The sequence below is a fragment of the Didymosphaeria variabile genome (assembly GCF_027946475.1).
Source record: "Didymosphaeria variabile strain IMI 356815 chromosome Unknown scaffold_4, whole genome shotgun sequence".
Classification (NCBI taxonomy): domain Eukaryota; kingdom Fungi; phylum Ascomycota; class Dothideomycetes; order Pleosporales; family Didymosphaeriaceae; genus Didymosphaeria; species Didymosphaeria variabile.
Genome location: NW_026611623.1, coordinates 1,044,802 through 1,062,209, shown reverse-complemented (window position 1 = coordinate 1,062,209; position 17,408 = coordinate 1,044,802). Strand labels below are relative to the sequence as shown.

General features: G+C 56.1%; 2 protein-coding genes across 2 annotated transcripts; both read right to left on the bottom strand.

Moving 5' to 3' along the window:
- Positions 1 to 76: 76 nt before the first annotated feature.
- MTC6 (Maintenance of telomere capping protein 6) lies at positions 77 to 1,413 on the bottom strand (the record flags this gene model as incomplete). Its single annotated transcript, XM_056214008.1, has 2 exons — positions 77 to 1,356; positions 1,407 to 1,413. The coding sequence occupies 2 exons, from the start codon at positions 1,411 to 1,413 to the stop codon at positions 77 to 79; spliced, it is 1,287 nt and encodes a 428-aa protein (XP_056071275.1).
- Positions 1,414 to 5,508: 4,095 nt separating this feature from the next.
- Positions 5,509 to 6,723, bottom strand: N0V89_005230 (uncharacterized protein; the record flags this gene model as incomplete). Its single annotated transcript, XM_056214007.1, has 1 exon — positions 5,509 to 6,723. One exon carries the CDS (start codon positions 6,721 to 6,723, stop codon positions 5,509 to 5,511), a length of 1,215 nt encoding a protein of 404 aa, XP_056071274.1.
- Positions 6,724 to 17,408: the final 10,685 nt, after the last annotated feature.

Genomic DNA, 17,408 nt, shown 5'->3' with positions numbered 1-17,408 from the left:
GCTGCGGGCAAGTACGGACACGTGCCGTTGACTTCAGCGACCCAGCAGTCTGCGACGTCCATGCTGTTAAGATTGATTAGGATGGAAGAGGTGTTGATGTTGGAGCGGTCGAGGAGAGGGCTGCGCGAGCGGCGGAAAGCAGATGTGCGTTTTCGAGCGGGGTGTGCGGGACGGAGAAGGTGGAGGGGAGGCGCACGCGTTGGTTGCGTCTTCGGAGGTTGCGGGGCGGGGGAGATGCTCCAGGAGTAGGGGAGGAAGGGTCCTGGCATGCGATGCGCAAAGGCGTGTTGCAGTCCACTACGTGCCAGCGGCCGGACCACTCGCCTTCTGTGTATGCGGCTGCGCAGCGATTGCCTGTCGCGCCGGAGGTGGACGCGTCTGTTGCGTTGAGCGGCTCGCCGGGGGCCCAGGTCCAGAGGTAAGAGTGTGTGAAGGCGGCGTAGGGAAGGGGGTTCTTGTCTGCGGTGGTGTTGGCGAGGGAGTGGTTGAGAATTGGTGATATGCCGCAGGCAGTAAGGTTTGAGATGAGAGGGATTGGGGAGAAGAGGTCTGGGTTGGAGGATACGGAGAGGGTTGGTGGCACAACGCCGACGGCGAAGGATGAGTTTCTTTGCGGTGTGACCGTCTTGTCGAAGGCGTCGAAGAGGCAACCTTCACTCAGGGAGCCGGAGGACGAGAACGAGACATCAGGCTGGAAAGAGATCGTCTCGGAGGGGAAGATTGTATCCGCGTCAAGGCTCATGTTATAGTCACCCATTTGCGGATCGACAGTGCCGAATATCGCAATGAGGCGGTAGAACTTGGAAAATTGAGCATATGCTTCATCCGGCCATCCATCTGCGGAAGATGGATCATTGCTGTTAGCTCCTTCTACCGTATAGTAACCTCCTCTTGGCTTGTTATCCGCGTCGACATTGTTCCAGGAATTACTCAGCTTTGCGCGTTCATTCGCAAGTTTCGACGGTGTATACAACTGATCGGAGAGGTTGCCTTTCATGACGTTGCTGAGGAGGTTTCCGGCTGCCCGAGGAAGGACACCGCCGGCGGGTTGTTGGGCGGGCTCGTTGGGATGTTGCCAGGAAGCAGCGGCGTGGATGTTGAGAAGTAGATATGTGAATGAAGCATCGGTGGTGGTAGATGTCGCCTCCAGGAAGTCATTGAAAATTCCGGTGAGGTAGTTGAGTGTTATCGTGGACGTGCAGTTATAGCTCCCTAATTGATACAAGACACCTTCTTTGGGAGCCTGTACTGGAGCAGAAACCGAAGTGGAAGGCGTGGGTGTCGCGCCAGACGATGATGAAGAGGAGCCTGATCTTGACGACCCTCCTGTTGTCGACGCTGATGCAGGAGAGTGCACTGAGGAAGATTCGATACTCACCCTCGTCGAGCCAGAACTTGCGTCTGACGGATCATCCTGGCGTTTTGGAAACCCTGCTGAGGAGATAGTTGCAGTCACTCCGGCACTTGTAGAGCCCGAGCTACTGTGGATTGTGAAAGCCGGCACAGGCACAGTGGTTGATGAGCTTCCCACGGCTGAAGCAGGTGGTATCTGAGCAGGGCATAGGCCCCATTCACCCCTCGATTCATCCCAGTACGTGTCTATGATGAATCTCCGCAGTCCAACTGCGAGCAAGTTCGAAAAGCATTTTTGAAACGATGTATCTTCATACAGGCCATTATTGAAGCAGGCTGCTCTCAATGATATCGAGGGAACAGTATGGAAGTTGATTGGGACAAGTAGTCCGACATCACGCTGAGCCTATTGCACATGTTAGTGGGTTATCTACAGTTCTGGATATATAGTCGGTGTATGTGGTCGCTGGGGAAATGCATTGATATGCAACCTGCTCTAACATGTTCAAAAGCAACAATCCACAGAGACCGAATCAAGTCCAAGTTCTAGCTCTTGCCATTTCTCTACTGTGTAAAGGTGTTGATAAAGGAGACCCGGCTCATTGGTTCACGTCGTACAGGCATAAAACCCCTGAATATCATGACGCATTCAAAGATTACCTGCAACGAGCATCGTGAACGAGCCTGTGGGCCTGGAATGACGGATAGAGCATGAAGTAACTTACCCGAAACGCCTCGTCCCAAGGCTGCAGCAGCGTATCCTGTGCCGTCGGATCCGGGACATACAGTGAGTCCGCCATATTTCGGCCCTCAACCACCACGACTCGCCTCACCGCTCAAGGACGGCGTCATGTAAAGAACGCGAATGCGAGCAAACGCAATTGAAATGAAAAGACAAGGTTCGTATGACTGCAGTAGCCCGAAGGATGCGGCATGCCCCTCTCCCAATGACTGATGATGAAGGTCCGCATCTGAGGTTGCTCGCCTAACGGCGTTTGATCGGCGTTTGGATTGCAGGGATGGCCGGAGAAACTGCCAGTCTAGGCACGTGACATGCTCTCTGCCCTGCGATGTCTGCACCGGGGTCTTGAATCAGGCTGAAATGCCGCGCATCCAATAGAGGGCGTCGGACGCGGACAGTGTCCGTACGGCTGGGAGAGCTTGGCCTGTAGATTTAGGATGCCATTTGTTCCTTCAGAGTTAAATTTGGAGCCGTGTCTCAGGTGGCTTGCAGCTGCCACGCGAGAATACCCTCCTCACCGATCAGATCAGATGTCTGACGATAGACTAGATACGATGATGGGAACCATGCGATGGCTGCCGGCCAAGGCACGGTATTAGCCGTGGTCCAGACTGCGTGCATGCCTCTCGTCCCCCGCAGCTACGCCCTCGATTTGTGCGCACGCATATCGACGTCGACCCCGGCATGACGCGCGTGCAAGCAGCTGGCGGGGACAGAGCCATGGGTCGCGAATCCGCGGCAAGGGAACGCTCAACGGCCATGAGCATCTTGCCCGTCTGTGTCTGTGTCCCTGCGCACGCACGGCGCCAAACACGCGTGGGGCTTACCAGGCAAGGAAATAGTAGAGTCGAGGACGAGAGGCAATTGGCGGGTTGAGCATTTACCCGGTGATCATCTTTCCTCGACACGGAGCGCGACGTGCGACAGACGCCGTTGTCCCAAGCTCCGAGGCGCGCAGCGGATGTGGCCCTCCCGAGCGTGTTGAGTTGCCAGGTACGGAGCGGAGAGCAGGGCTTGATGGAGCAGTGACCGCATGCGCAGAGTCATCCTTGTCAGAACCCGTCATGTTTTGACACAGAGATTGGCAGGGGCACAACGGTAGGGCTTCGTATGAGAGCCTGCACAGCGGGCGCCTTGCCGCCTTTGTACAGTGCTCAACAACATTGCCGTTCCGGGAAAGATGCACGCGGCCTTGCGAGTCCCGAGAGGAAGGTCTTGGCTGTGAACGACGGCCATTTGCACGCTCAACACCGCAAGGAAATTCGCAAATCCCAGAGCACAATGCAACTTGGCCAGGCTGCATCGTAACGAGCGCCCAACGACCCGACAAGCAGCGCTCAGGAGCAGTAGAGTGCTGTCAGCCCGGCACCTGACTAACCTCCCGCGCCGCCACGACCGCGTCTCCCCAATGGCTCTCCTTGTGCTCCCTCCAACGGCTTTTTGCAGCCCCCAAACGATCGTCCAGATCCTGCACCCGCCCAGCACGTGCGCTAACGGGCGTACACTTGACTGTTACGCTCCTAGCCTGTACGCTCTTCACCCCCAAAAAACAGGCGCCCCTAGACTTCTCTCAGCGCTAGACGGCAAGCGCTGACCTCGAGTTGAACAGCGCCCCAAGGCCCGGGCGTCGAAACGATCTGCCTTAGGCGAGAGGAGCTGGCGCGCGCGGGCAATAGCGCTCGGCCAAAACTCACCTCCCTACCCTGCACACGATTCACCACCCCAGCTCGCATCCTTCCATCTCACCCCTCTCCATCCACAATCGCAAACCCAGACCTGCGGATCCCACGCCCAACGCGGCAGTCTTCTGCTAGCGCCCTCAGATTTTCGCTTCGCCATCTGTGCTTCCCGGGCGCCGAGCAGCCTGGGAGCGCATGCCAATGTCCATGCCATGCATGCGCGCGGCGCGAGCAATAACGGCCGCCCTGCACGGACGCTGCTTGCCACGTTTTTCTGCCGCTCGCGAGGGTCATTTGCGACTCCGTCCGTGTAGGGCCATGGCACCGCCGTTGGACGACATGAGCGGAGCGGGGACTCGTGGTGTTGACTTTCGGCGTCACCGCTGCCTGCTAACCCCCCATCCGGCCCGTGACTAAGCCCCTCTCGCATTCGCGTTGCCCTCTAGGCCACAAGGCCATTCTGTAGACAACGTTCGAGATTGATGTGATGATTTGGAAAGGTCTGCGGCAACGGAACCAACCGACAAGGTTCGGGGCGACGCCGATGCTAGAAGCCTGTCACTCTTGCCTGTCTTCTAGCCAGCGCACTTTCTTCGGTCCAAGGGTGCTCGACTGCACGCCGAGTACGAATCCGACTATCTGTACCTCAGACCAGCCTAGCGCCGCTACCCGATCGGGTAGAATACGTTGACCAGTTGTCTGTGTCATGACCAGTGTAGAGTGGCACAGTGCGTCCAGTTGAGCCCAGATCCATACTTCTATCTACGGTGCAGTGCAATGTGCTCGTGACACCGTGAAGCGAGCCCTCGCAATCGCCCTCGGCGTCGCAGTAGAGTTACCGGAACATGCGTCAGCGTCCGTGGCATCCCGACACCACGTTCACTGACACGCCGTCCCTGCCTTAGTCGTGCAGTCTATTGCAGTCGTAAACTTTGCGTGCAGCAGAGGGGCATAACCCCAGCACCCGGGTCACCAGGCCGACATCACGGATGCGCTGAGCTGGAAACGAAGGGCAGCCTCGCCTCGCTTGCCGCCACAAACGCAAACGTGGTTCGTGAAGGATGCTGGGCTGCATCGGCAAGGGACTCGTGTGGGCCTTGACCCAACGTTCACTCGGGTCCAAGTACGGATCAGAATAGCATGTCACTGTCTGTTGGGAGCCTTGTCGTACGTATCAATGTCTGAGAACTGTGCAGCTACGCCGCTTGGGTATTAGATTCTCAACGAAGGAGTAGATGATATATAGTATGGTAGGATCTGGTGCGACATCGTGGAGAGATGTCGATGGTACATGCTCAAGTCCAGGGCCAGTGCCTGCGACGGGCAGCCTGATATAGAACTCCGTAGTCCCTGGCATGCATATGCATTCATGCCCCTCAGTGAACGCCTGATGGTAGACAACCCGCTCGCTTCCGCTAAGCAACATCAACAAAGAGGGGGTAGCGATGGAGGGAATAGTAAACAAGAGAAACAAATGACAAATTTCCGCCCAGAGAACCTTTTTCCCAATGTTTTACATATTGCTTGGGTATCGTGTCGACCAAGTCTAGGGTTCTGAGCCATTGGGATAATGAACCCTGGAGTGAGGAAAACCGGAGCTTGGCGACGTACCCGCAATGAAATCGAACGTGATCATTACAATGAGAAACTAGATCTTTGCGTATGCGTATAAACATGAAGTGACAATGTCGGCTAAAGCTGTACGGTGTGTATAGCTTGGAACGTTAGGAGCAATCACACTGCGAGGAACCGAAGGTCCATGCGGCTGTCTTGGGCCTTGTCCTTGGGCGAAACAGGTGCGCTCTGTGTTTCACTTGGCTGTGCCGCGCGCGCAAAGGGCGACGGAAGTTGCCTTGAGGACGGGCTCGTGTGCATGGGAGAAGGAAGCAGGACCCGACCTGAGTCCGCCAGAGTGGCGAAAGGCGGCAGTGGTCGTTGCTCAGGGAGTGGCGCCGAGTAGGGAAGAGAGTGGTGATGCACAAGCTGATGCGCAGGTTGTGTGAGCAATTGCGGCCTTTCCATCCTGTACGCTTGCTTTGGAGCCGGTTCTCTGAAAGGTGTAGCGGTCCTGTTCTCAGCGCTGGCAAGAGGCGGTAGCTGAACAGACCCGCGGCGTCGGTAATCATACGGGGTGTGGTCATCATCCTCATTCGCAAAGCCCATTTGGGGTAGGTAACGGGTGCATGAATTCCTACGCTCATCCCGGCTACCTACTAGGGGAGCAAGAGTGAGATCAAGAGGAGAGGCTGCACCGCGAGGTGAGCGTGACTCTGAGCCGGTGTCCGTGATCAATGAAGGCGCACCATCTGCGGAGACGATTGAGTACCCAGAGGGCGACGGCATGGGCGTCTCAACCCCACGTCCCCGCGCTGAATGTGAGGGATACGGTTGGAGCTGTAGGGGTGCTGGCCGCGCACCAGCGTAAGGCTCAAAACCCTGCGGCTGAGGAAGCTTGAGCGCATTAGGTGAATGCATTGGCGGGTTGAGTGAGGTCCGCCGCGACGAGGAATAAGAAAGGCGATGACTCTCGTCTTCGTGGTGAATGGAGCGTGCTACTGCGGGGTAGTGGTATGCGGCTTGCGGGTGGTGCATTTGTGTGTGAGACGGCTGGTCACGCTCTGGGTTGCGCTTCCTGCGGTTCTGTCCTCCATTCCACCAGTTCTTGACGGCGTTATCACTGCGGCCTTTGAGTCTCCGTGCGATCTCAGCCCATCTCTTGCCCATCTCGGCAACCAACTTCTCGATCAGTTCGCCCTCTTCCGGAGAAATGGGCTCGTGGTTCAGCGAAGGTTTAAGGTTTTGGTGATATCTTTCCCGACACTGCTTCGGTGATCGTGTTGTGATTTCCTGTGAGATTCGAACCCAGTTGTGCGGGCCATTTCGACCCACGAGTTCAATAAGATAGCGGTCTTCATGTTGCGACCAAGGGCCGCGACGGTGAGCAACCATGTTGAAACTGTTCGGGTCAGCCCAGGTACGCGCCCCAGTCTGGATCTCTGCAATGAAAGCATCTTCAGGTGGCATGTCATGGAAGGCTAAGAGATGGAAGGCGGTATATGTAGGAGGAGAGAGGAGAGAAGCAGGTTGTATTTGTAGTGTGGAGGGAGGTAGTTGAATTGGAATCAGACGGTAAGAAGAGAGCACATACCTTAGTTGAGGCGGAACTGAGCGACAGTGGTAGATGGTACCGTGGCGTCAGTTTCCGTACCGTTGAAGTGTGGATGAGAACCAGTGGTAGCGGACCAAACAGACGGCAGCGGGTTCCTGAAGAGTATATACTGCAACGGCGGACAGCGCAGTGACCACGAATAGCGGGGGCCAAGACAGCGAGGAGTTAACGACTTGTTGGCAAGACTTAGTGTGGGAGACTTCTTGTTTTGAACGATGCGGCTAAGGTGATGGTGGGAGGGCTCAGAAGAGGGTAGGGGGCGTCATGCGGCGTTGTGGTCTCTAGCTTAAGAGTACATTTGGCGCAAGCGCTGAGTGGGGGATCTGGAGAGATGAGGCCTTGGTGGGAGACGAGTGAGCTTGACGATGAGCAGCGCGATGACCCGCACCTAATGTATCTGCTGCCCTCTGGCTCCGAGCTCCTGCACAGGCGTCCCAGCTTGTTCCCAGTCCGGTGGACCAGATCGCCGGAATCTGTGCGATGCCCTTGTAGCACATCGTGGCATGGCTTTTTGGCGCGCGCTGGGCCGCCTCTGCACGGGAGAAAAAGAAAGTCTCGCTCGCAAACGCTTCTTTTCCGGCTCAGGCCAATTGCTCCCCTTGCAACGCTTGCTCGACAATGCAGCAGCCACATCCCGGCGTGACCCACTCTCTCGCGCAACCTGGTCGCCCCCCGGTAGAGACTGGCGCCGGGGTAGCCCTGGCGGGTCGGCCGTCGCGCGGTCCATCGTGGGTATGGCGGTGCTCATCAGAGGCGCTGATTCAGGACATCAGTCACGAAGCTGGCACACCAATATCTCCACCCGGTCGGCGTCTTCCCCATGTCTGTGTAAAACCAAACACACCCGCACCAAGCGCTTCAGCCAGCCGCTGTGAACGACAGGCGCCAGGGTCCAGGGCCGCTGGGTGGCATACCATTCATTTCACGGGTGTTGGCCCATCCATCGTCGCCGCAAGCTCGCCGTCTGGAAGCTGTGTGTCTATTGAACAGAACAATTGCGAATGCGAACCGATGTGGTGGATGAAGCCAGGTTGTGCGGGACCATGGATAAGGCCTGCTGCAAGCGGTCGGGAATGTGCATGTCCGTGTGAGCCTCTCTGCCCAGGCCCTCGCGGGCTCCCTATCACTGTGCTGCGATTACATGATTGTACAGTGTGCAGTAGTATACACACAGTGCCTCTTAACGGGCCCAAAGATAGCGGAACCAAATGAGGGCCAGATCTTTGAGCCTCAGGTGGTAGTCAGTCGTCAGGTGGAGAAAGAAACAGCAATTTCGGTACAAACGCGTGCCTGCGCGCGAAGCACGTTGCAACCGCGTCACCACTCGCTCGTTGGGGGGTTGGACAGGGCCGTGGTCGATCAAACGGTGCTGAGGCTGGTGGCTACCCCATCGAGCCCCAGGTAGAACGAGTAGGTCGGCGAGGTAAAGCCTTGGCAGATGCGCTACGCTCCTTTGCGGCCTCGCCCAGTCCAGTCGCCGGACTGCCTCTCTGGCAGGCCATCCGACGGCGGGTACTGCTCAGTCACAGCGTGGGAGCCGACGTCTCCACGGTACAGATCTCAGCTGTCGTCGGCGAGGTCGACGGTTCGAGGCAGCCGTTGGAGCAGTTTGGCTGGTACCGATCAGGCGGACCGCCGGCCGAGGGCAGCGGGAGTGGTTTGCGTGTGCGTCCCAGTCGGAACGCAGTGCGGGTGTTGTGGAAAGCCTTAGTCAGCGGCCCCGGCCGAATCAGAAGGCGCGAAGGAAACACAAATAGCTGGCCGCTAGCCTCCGCACCGTGTGGCTCGTGGCTGCCGCTTTGGGCGATGACGAGAGAGGTCGAGACACCCGTTTGGCAAGCGCGGTCCAGCCACGATCTCGACGCTGCTAAGTGACATGCTATCGACATTCACCACACCCGCGCCTCGCCCTCCTCCATTTCAGCGGTGCCGCACGCTGCAACCGAAGCGGGCCCCGCAGGCGAAGCCCGGACATGCTCGACTGCACAGCTGCATTCGCAGCATCTTCGCAGGCCTCGATGGACAACCCATGGCCAATCGCGCCCACTGCAGGCACATCGCAGGCGACGGCCTCGTATCTCGACACCTGAGGCCCCATGCCCACCAGACTCCCATGTGCGCGCTGCAAAAATAGACGTACCTCTGCTCCGGCCGGCCTTTGTCTCACGCCTGCAGCGTGACCCCGGCCCTTTCCCCACGCGTGCTCGTCCGCCAGCACAGCACCGCGCAGTGGCAGGGCCCTTTTCTTCAGCCTGAATGGCCCCCGTGCCAGGCAGCTCGTTGCTGTGTATCAACATGCAGCTCATGGCGAGCCTGCCAGCGCTGGACCACTGGTGTCGTTCGCCAGTTCACCACGCCGGCTGCCGTTTGGAGTTTGAACCCGGCCTTCTGGCAAGACGCGCCACGGCCCTCGTCTAATTTACCTAAAGTAGGCTAAGCGTCCCGGTCTGGTGGGGAAAGCGTTGAACCGCTGCCGCTTGTTGGTGGACGGGCCCGACTCGTCGTGCTTCAAACAGCCCGTCGGATCCCAACACCACTACAAAGTTCCACCATGACCGCTCAAAGGAGTGCTGTGCATGCATGCGCGACGCAGCCGGCAATCGCTCGTGCCTACAGGCCATGCTCTGGATCCCTCTGTTCACTACGCGTCTCTCTACCCCCCGCATCAACCATGCCTCTTCAGTCGCGCACAAAAGTTGCGCCTTTCGTATAGGGCAGCTGCGCCGGCATCATGCGACGGGGTCGCTATACCTGTCAGGGCTTCACGCGCCATCTCTCACGGTTAAATGCCAGAGCGGCAGCCGCAGGCACGAGAAGCGCCGTGGGGCCCTGTTCCTGACAGCTCCCTTGCGCGCGAGATTGGTGGGGTTGGGCCGCTCACCACACACCTGTGGTCACGGCCATCAGTCACCGTTGCCGCCGCCACAACGCTGATTGCAGCTCACCACCTCAACTGCATGCTCTTTGACCTGTTGGTTGTGGGACGGTCCGTGTCAGCTGAGACGAAATAATGACAAGATACAAACAATTGTCCGCGCGTTGTTCCCCCTCCTCGGGACTAACGGCTGTTCCAGCGACCCATCTCTGGCTGCTGTTGTGGCCGCTCGCATGTCTGAGCAGCGTTCAGCCCACCGACATCATGTTTGATTATGTAGCAGATGTCCCATGCATGGCAAGAGCTAACAGGTGGTGACCTCCCCCGTGCTGTGTGACGTTAGTTAACTTCTGGGTGGTGCGCGGGGCCGAAGATCCTCGGAGTCGCACAGATGTCCTCCCCTGATTCTTGGTATCTAATTCCACTGTAGCAGAGCATTGCGCGGGCCGGTTTCGGATCCTCTGAATTTTCCAGCCACCCAAAATAGACTTCTGGCCAGAAAGATCTTCTGCAGTGCCAGGACATTCCTTTATTCACGATCCCCGTCCTGATGAGGATGTGCAGGAGGGTGTTTGAGTTCCTTGGCTCAACAAAAACTAACAAGCCACCATGAACACCCCATGACCCGGGAATTTGCAAGGAAGCCAGAATGACTCCGGCGAAAAGGTAACGAAAACGGTTGTGGTGGTTGATGCAGCTGTCGTGGCTGCGGTACTAAACGCTTGTGCGCCCAAAACAGGTATGGCAGGTCGGCGACGTTAAAGCCCCTCCACGATCTGCGCAACCGGGAATTCTCCCGCCTGGCAACACTGATGCAATCTTCAAGGTTGCCAAGCTGAATAACAAGGGTAAGGAGATCTATTCGCGGATCGTCGACAAGACAAGCGTTGCTTTCACGAGGATGAGGAAATTCTCTCATCCTTCGACATGGATTGTCCGCGCCATGGAAGATTCCGAATGCACAGAGACGCCAGGCTTGCTTGCACCCGATAAGGAGGTTGTACATAGATGTAACTGGGGCGTCGCAGATGCCTGCACCCAAAACAAAAAGCGGCTGGAAGCAAAGGGCACAGGGAACCCTAGCTTCGATCGACATCGATTCAGATTGCCGAGCGCATCCCGCATCATCCCGATCCAATGGCGCCCCCTTCCCATCTACCCGCCAAACATCCGCGGCACAAACCCTTCTCCCGCATGCAAGGTCCGTAATTTCCGCTGCTGCATTGGGCAGTCGTTAGCTAGTGGCTGCCTTCAACCTGCTTGCAATTCTTCGTTCAAGAAAAGGGTTGAACGCATCGCTATGACAGCGGAACTTGCCGATACAGTGCGAATGCTCGATCGCGCAGTGGCCCGTCCCGCTCTAATGGCGGGGAGCGCAATACACCGTTTCTGAACGTCGTCACTAGCATGACACGTCGCTCAGAGATGCCACTTGGTACCGTCAACGACCGGTTGCTCTCTGGCACGTTACAGGACGTCTAGCTGCCTTAGCGTCCAGCTTGCGGGCTGCAGTATCGAGTTGGATCAGAGTTTACGCAAGATACAGCACCCTGGCCGTTAGATCTTGGATTAGACGAATCACCCCTGTCCGCCCCACACCCAATACGAACCCGATGATGCCTGCTATTTCCCCTCCTCGAATCACGAAAGCTACAAGTCATGCGCCACTTCTGGCGGAGAAACGTGACGTTTCGAAACCTACCAATGAAGCAGTTGCTGCGCGATCTTCAACACCGGACAACGAGATCTTCTCCACTATGTTCACGTCGCCGTTGTCTCGATGCTGCACGACTCCCTGATACGATCGATTCTCCGGAACAAGATGTGCCGGATGATCGTCTGCGTATCCTCAAATTGGGTAGATCCTCTCAGCCGTGCCGAGACAGGCACTTCGTATAGCCCACTGCCAAGCGGAGAACCGTCTGGGTAGGGAGCAGGCACACGTCAACCTCGCCGACATCGCCTATTCCGTGACGATGCTATCGAAAACTCACTTGTTACTTTGCAGTCAATACCGCGCACTAGGCACAGAGTCTTCTCTGGGATTGCTTAATCGAATTCAGATCGATCCGCTTCTGCTGTGGGGAATAACCACTGCAAGTCAGCTCACGGACGCTACTCCATAGTGCGCCCAAACGGCCCATCCGTCACGGAAGCTGGACCCCTTTACAATGAGTGGACCGATTGACAAATAATTCAATTTGACTCGCAGCATCAGGTGCACCTCCTTGAACAGGAGTCAGCAAGACTACGCGGTCGCTGACCCTATTCACGGGCGGTAGAAACACTTCGCCGTTCATTGTGCAGACTCCTCTAATGCAGCCAGAGTAGACTTATCGTCCGAAAGAGCTCATGGATGGTACCGCACCGGATTCTGTGCATCACGAAATTCACTTTTCCCGCGCGATGTCCTCACCGCTCGATCTGCGGCCATGCGGGGCTCTCAACGTCATGCTTGAAGCCAGCATCGTGGACTATCAAGAGTTTCATCCGGTCAATTTCAGCCAGTATCCATCACTGCTGAGAGATGTGCTCAGACTGGCAAGGGATGCATGACATGCAAGCTCCGGGCATGTCAAACACTCTGCTCTCCAGTGCGAGGCCGTACACTGACAAATGAGGCAACCGCAATCGGGCAACAGTATCAAACGCGGCTTTTGATGGCTAGGATGATTTCCCAGGTAGACCCGTCAGTGAATGCATCGTGTCATCATTAAGTCTACGTACATCGCAATTATCTTGCTGTCAGAGCCCGCACACTGGGCATCCTTGGTGACCGCAATCCCCTACTCGTGTATTGTCCGTCTTTGAGAGTGGGGAAACCCGTTGCTAGTCCAAGTGCCACGTCTGAAGGGCTCCACCACTACTGAGCGCTAGCTGCTGAATCAGGAGGCACCATCGCGACGCTCTCAACGACTTGATTCCGCGCCGCATGAAGCGTCAAGCAGACCCAAATTTGAGTTATGGGTGGCATCGTGGCTTCCTGCCTGCTTTCTGGACCCAGGCACAGCGAGCGAGACGCACTCAAACACACGCAACGCTCGTAACGCTTGCTAGTCAGTCGGAACATCCCCGAGTAGCGCCCAAGTATCTGTGGCGTTCATCTTTGGGCTGAAGCTTCGTAAACGCTCGGTCAAGCCGATCATGCCTCGATTTGTTCACTGCTGGCAAAGGACGTTGGTTGGTGTGGAGGTGCGCCTCAGCTACTATCACAGCGCCCTTGAATCAGTGATTGGATGCTTCCTATCGAGGAGCTCATCTCGACTATAGAGACAACAGGATGAACACGATCGTCGATCGTCAACATGTAGGACTTGTTGTGCGAGCCTGCTCACGCTTCGTGCAATCAGTGATGCATCACAACATCGCCGACCAAAAGGGTGGACTGTCATTTTGTCAACTAATCACGGCTTGGGCCGATCACTCTAGATCGCTCTGGGTTGCGCCTGCACGACGACTTACTTCGATGGTAAGCGACTTTGCGGATGCGAACAGTAGCTATGCCCTGAGAGGAAACACAATATCCACGGTGTTGAAGTAGAGCCTAATGCGTGCGAGGCTACTCTGATACTGCATTCATTGAAACTTGGTCGACAGCTACGGTTCTGTCAGCCAAGAAGGCGAGCAACTTGAGCGTCGAGACGTGCCCCGGTGAGTTTTCATCACGCACAGTGCTTTCAGCATCGTTCATCGACATGACCTTTTCCTGATTACGAAATTAATTTAATCTTGATAACACGCACGCTCGACTGAGCATGTCGAATTATCGGCTTGGATGCGACTATCCTGGAGTTCTTCGCGATTCCAAGGTAACATCGTACGATAATACAGTAAATAGAGGCTCCTGCAGCGTCTTCGGGATGCCTCTTCGGCCTTCGGTTGATTGCGATCCTCGCAGCTTCCTCGTCATATCATACCACCACAACCGATAACCCGTATCCTGTCGCAGATATCCTTATGCAAACTACAGCTTCGAAACTTACTGACATATGCCAGCAAGCAATGCTAGTTTCACGAAGCCAGTATTTCCACGAATCGACCAGACCCTTCACACACGAATACGACCTGCCTCGTCTACTTGCTGCACATACTATAGTAGGCTTACTCTCGGACATGGCTCCCACGTTGCCGCACGGCCGTCAGTGCCTTGGGCAACTGTTCCTGGGCATGCGAGTGTGCGCCGCTTGTCGGAGCAAAACATGGAGGTATGCCTGTAATTGACGGGAATAGTATACACATGGTGAAACAAAAGGCCAGTGCCATTCGGCCCCCAGATTGCTCACACTCATGACTAGACGAGTACGAAGGGCTCTGAGCCTGATATAGAACAAGTATCATTTGTCTCTGACCTAAGATACAGGTGACTATAGTGATTGTTCAATCACCACAGCTAACGCACTTGTCGGTCAGTACGCACATTGTCCATGGTCGCAGCGTTTGCCAATCTGGTTTTTCCGTTCCCAAAGCGTCGTGTATCTATATTGCGCAGCCTCTACCACAGGCCCGGGTCACCCGTTGTCACAAAACCGAGGAAACCTTCGGTTCCAAGCGGCAGTAGATTGCAAACAATATAACGGGACATATTGGTACTGCAGGGTAAGGTTCTGACTTGCGACTCTATGGCCCTCTCGCCTAGAGCATGATTTTCCTGACCGACTTGAACACCGGTCTCCGTATGTGTATGCCGAGGGGGTGCAAAGTGGACAGGGCAGCTACGGAATGCTACACATAGATACGAGGAGGCCTCAAAGATGTACGAAGCCGTTGGCAATTACGAGGGCAGCGTCAAGGCCGCGTGGGCAGACATGCAGGTAAGCAGGTATTGAGTGTCGAGGTACTTGCACTACATGCGGAGAGGCACACGAAGCGAGTACCCGACAGTGCGGAGCCGGAGTACGGGACGTCTCACTGGCGGGCACAGATTACCAAGAGAAATCCTGTGTGACACAAACTCCCGCATGCGGCAACTGCGAATGAACGGGGAGAAGAGCCGAAGCGCCATGTGGAAAGGGGACTGTCCTTGCAGGACCAACGTCTCTGAAACGCATCGCATATGCGGGCAAAGCCAGAAGAAGATTGTCAAGTATCGCCTTGCACCACGCTGTCCCTCTGCCTGCTCCCCCATGGAATTCCCCGTCGACGAATTGATGTTAACCATGTTTGCCAGCCTCTACTACGACCACTTGCTGTCGTGCGAACCATGCACGTTCTCGCGTAAGCCAATTCAACACACTGTGTACACGTCTAAATTTAGGACGCGCCCTGCAGCCTACACAACTTCGGGGCGAGTTCGCGGCTGCACTCGATCCTCTGAACTCGCTACTGCGCCGTACCTGTACAGTGAATGCCCAACACAGTCCTAACATCCCCTCCCCAGTCCTCGTCCTGCACGTGTCTGCGGCACAGCACAGCATGCTTGAACCACTGCTGTGGGCCCTCATCACCGAGGCTCGATCCTCACCGGCGCTGAGGCTGCAGCTGGGTAGGGATCATCAGATAGGACCGACAACGGGCGTCATACCCGTAGCAATCCGTTTGTCACGAAATCTCTTGTCGCGCCGCAGTCGTGTTGTTGGACGCACAGGGCGCCGAGGAAGCTCGGCGGCGGGGCGTGATTGGGTGCGCCCCGCTGGTTTTCAACGGCCATCGTGAAGCGACCAACGAACGAACGGATGGAGCGCTTGCTTCGGAGCGGAGCATCCTTCCTTCGATGAACGAGCGGAGTTTCCGTTACGTCTCATTTCCTCTCCTTTACTCGCCTCGCCGCGCGCTTGCGATGCCCACCCGGGTCCTCCATCCGACGTCCTGCCCTGCACAGCTGTGGCTGCCCAGCAAGCGACCCGACACGAGTGCAACAGCTCACAAGTCGGCCCACAATCCATCGTGGCAGGTTGGTTGCCTCGTCCGCCCTCGCCACCGCGTAGCCTAGCGTGAGCCGAGCTGTCAAAATCTCCAACCATATCCGCTGCGGCATAGCTGAATCGCTCGCTCGCTGCCCCCTCCTCCATCGGCCGGCCCGTACGTACATGTACGTCAAAATCGTGCGTTCAAAACCGTGTGCACGCTCTCGCTACGCCCTGGACTCGCTTCCCGTTGTTTGCTCGTACCGACCGAGGTACGTGTGCCGTTTCGGCCGAGCTAGCACCCGACGTCAATCGTTGCTGCGTTGAGCAAAGACGGCGGGTGTGTGTCCGGGCTCGCCAGTCGCTGCGAAAAAAATCCGAGCCCCGGGGTGCGTAAGCGTATGCACGACGGACTATCAATAACGGGAAGTGATGTGTTGGGGGTGAGTTTTCTTGCTTGTGTGCCGAGTGCCTTGCAAAGTTCCAATGTGGGTATGCAGGGGCGCCGTGTTGAGTAGTCATGTGTGCGATGTTCAGGGTGGTCGTGTTTGTGGAGAGCTGGGTTTGTGTATTTCGGCGAGGCAGAGGGGAGGAGAGCATGGTGATTGGGGTGGGCGAAAATGAGTGAGGCTAGTGTTCGGGATGAGCAAAGATGAATGAGGCTGGTGATTGGAGTGAGTGAAGATGAGTGAGGCTGGTGTGATTAAGATGGTCGGTGTAGTGGACTCGGTGAGCACGCTGATGATCGAACAATGGAAGCTGAATAGGAGACTCTGGGTTTTCGTTGAGAGAGTTTGATGAGTTGAGGGTGTGCGAGGAGCCCGAGTCCCACTCACCTGTCTGTTGAAATGTAGGCCACGAAAACTCGTCCGAGTTCACAGCCTGATGTACGATGCCATAGATGCACATTGAAATGAAAGAACTAAACTAAACACATGCATCAGTGATTCTGTCAGATGTGTATCCTGCTCTACCTGATTTCGTCTTCTTACTCACTGCTTTCTTGTACCGTCCTGTCGTTCAACGAAGGCCCCATCATCGTTGAAAACCTGCTCCTTAAAAACTGGTTATGCGTTAACTCTTCTACCAAACCATACGTATTTCTACCACCATGTTCTATAGACCTTGGCCAGTACTCTCCTTGGACGAGTATCCTATTCTTCTACCTGAACGTACAGATATATTCGTTCGTGACGGACCCTCCAGCTAGCACCACCCACGCCGCTTCGAGCCTGGAGTGAAGACTCAACCCAACGTCTCTGTTTTGGTAGAATCGGCTTGCGAATGAATCTCTGGAGCAAACCTTGACAGATATTTACGTCCGCTCCCTCCTTTCATCATACACTCGCTGGAACGTTCCACAGTCTCAGTCGACGCAGACCAGAAGGGAGTCTTTGAGAGATACTGTGTGTCCCGACCGAAAGGCTCGAGCATGTAATGCTCGTGCTATCTGTCCGCTGACGAGACAGGACATCCCTAAAGCCAGTCTCTAGGTCCATCTTCAGATTCACGCGAATCGACACCTTCCTTCTCTCGAGACCTACGCGCTCATCCTGTAGCTCTCGCAATCATCTCTACACGTACAACAGCCTACTTGCAATGGCTCCCGAACTGACTGCACTGCTTCACCGCGTCCCGAGAGCACGCTCAGACCGAGACGTACCCTTCAAATACACATGAGCATCGTGGTCGTCTGATGATCTGATGATAACGCAAAGGCACGAACATCGCGAGTCATCGTGCGAAG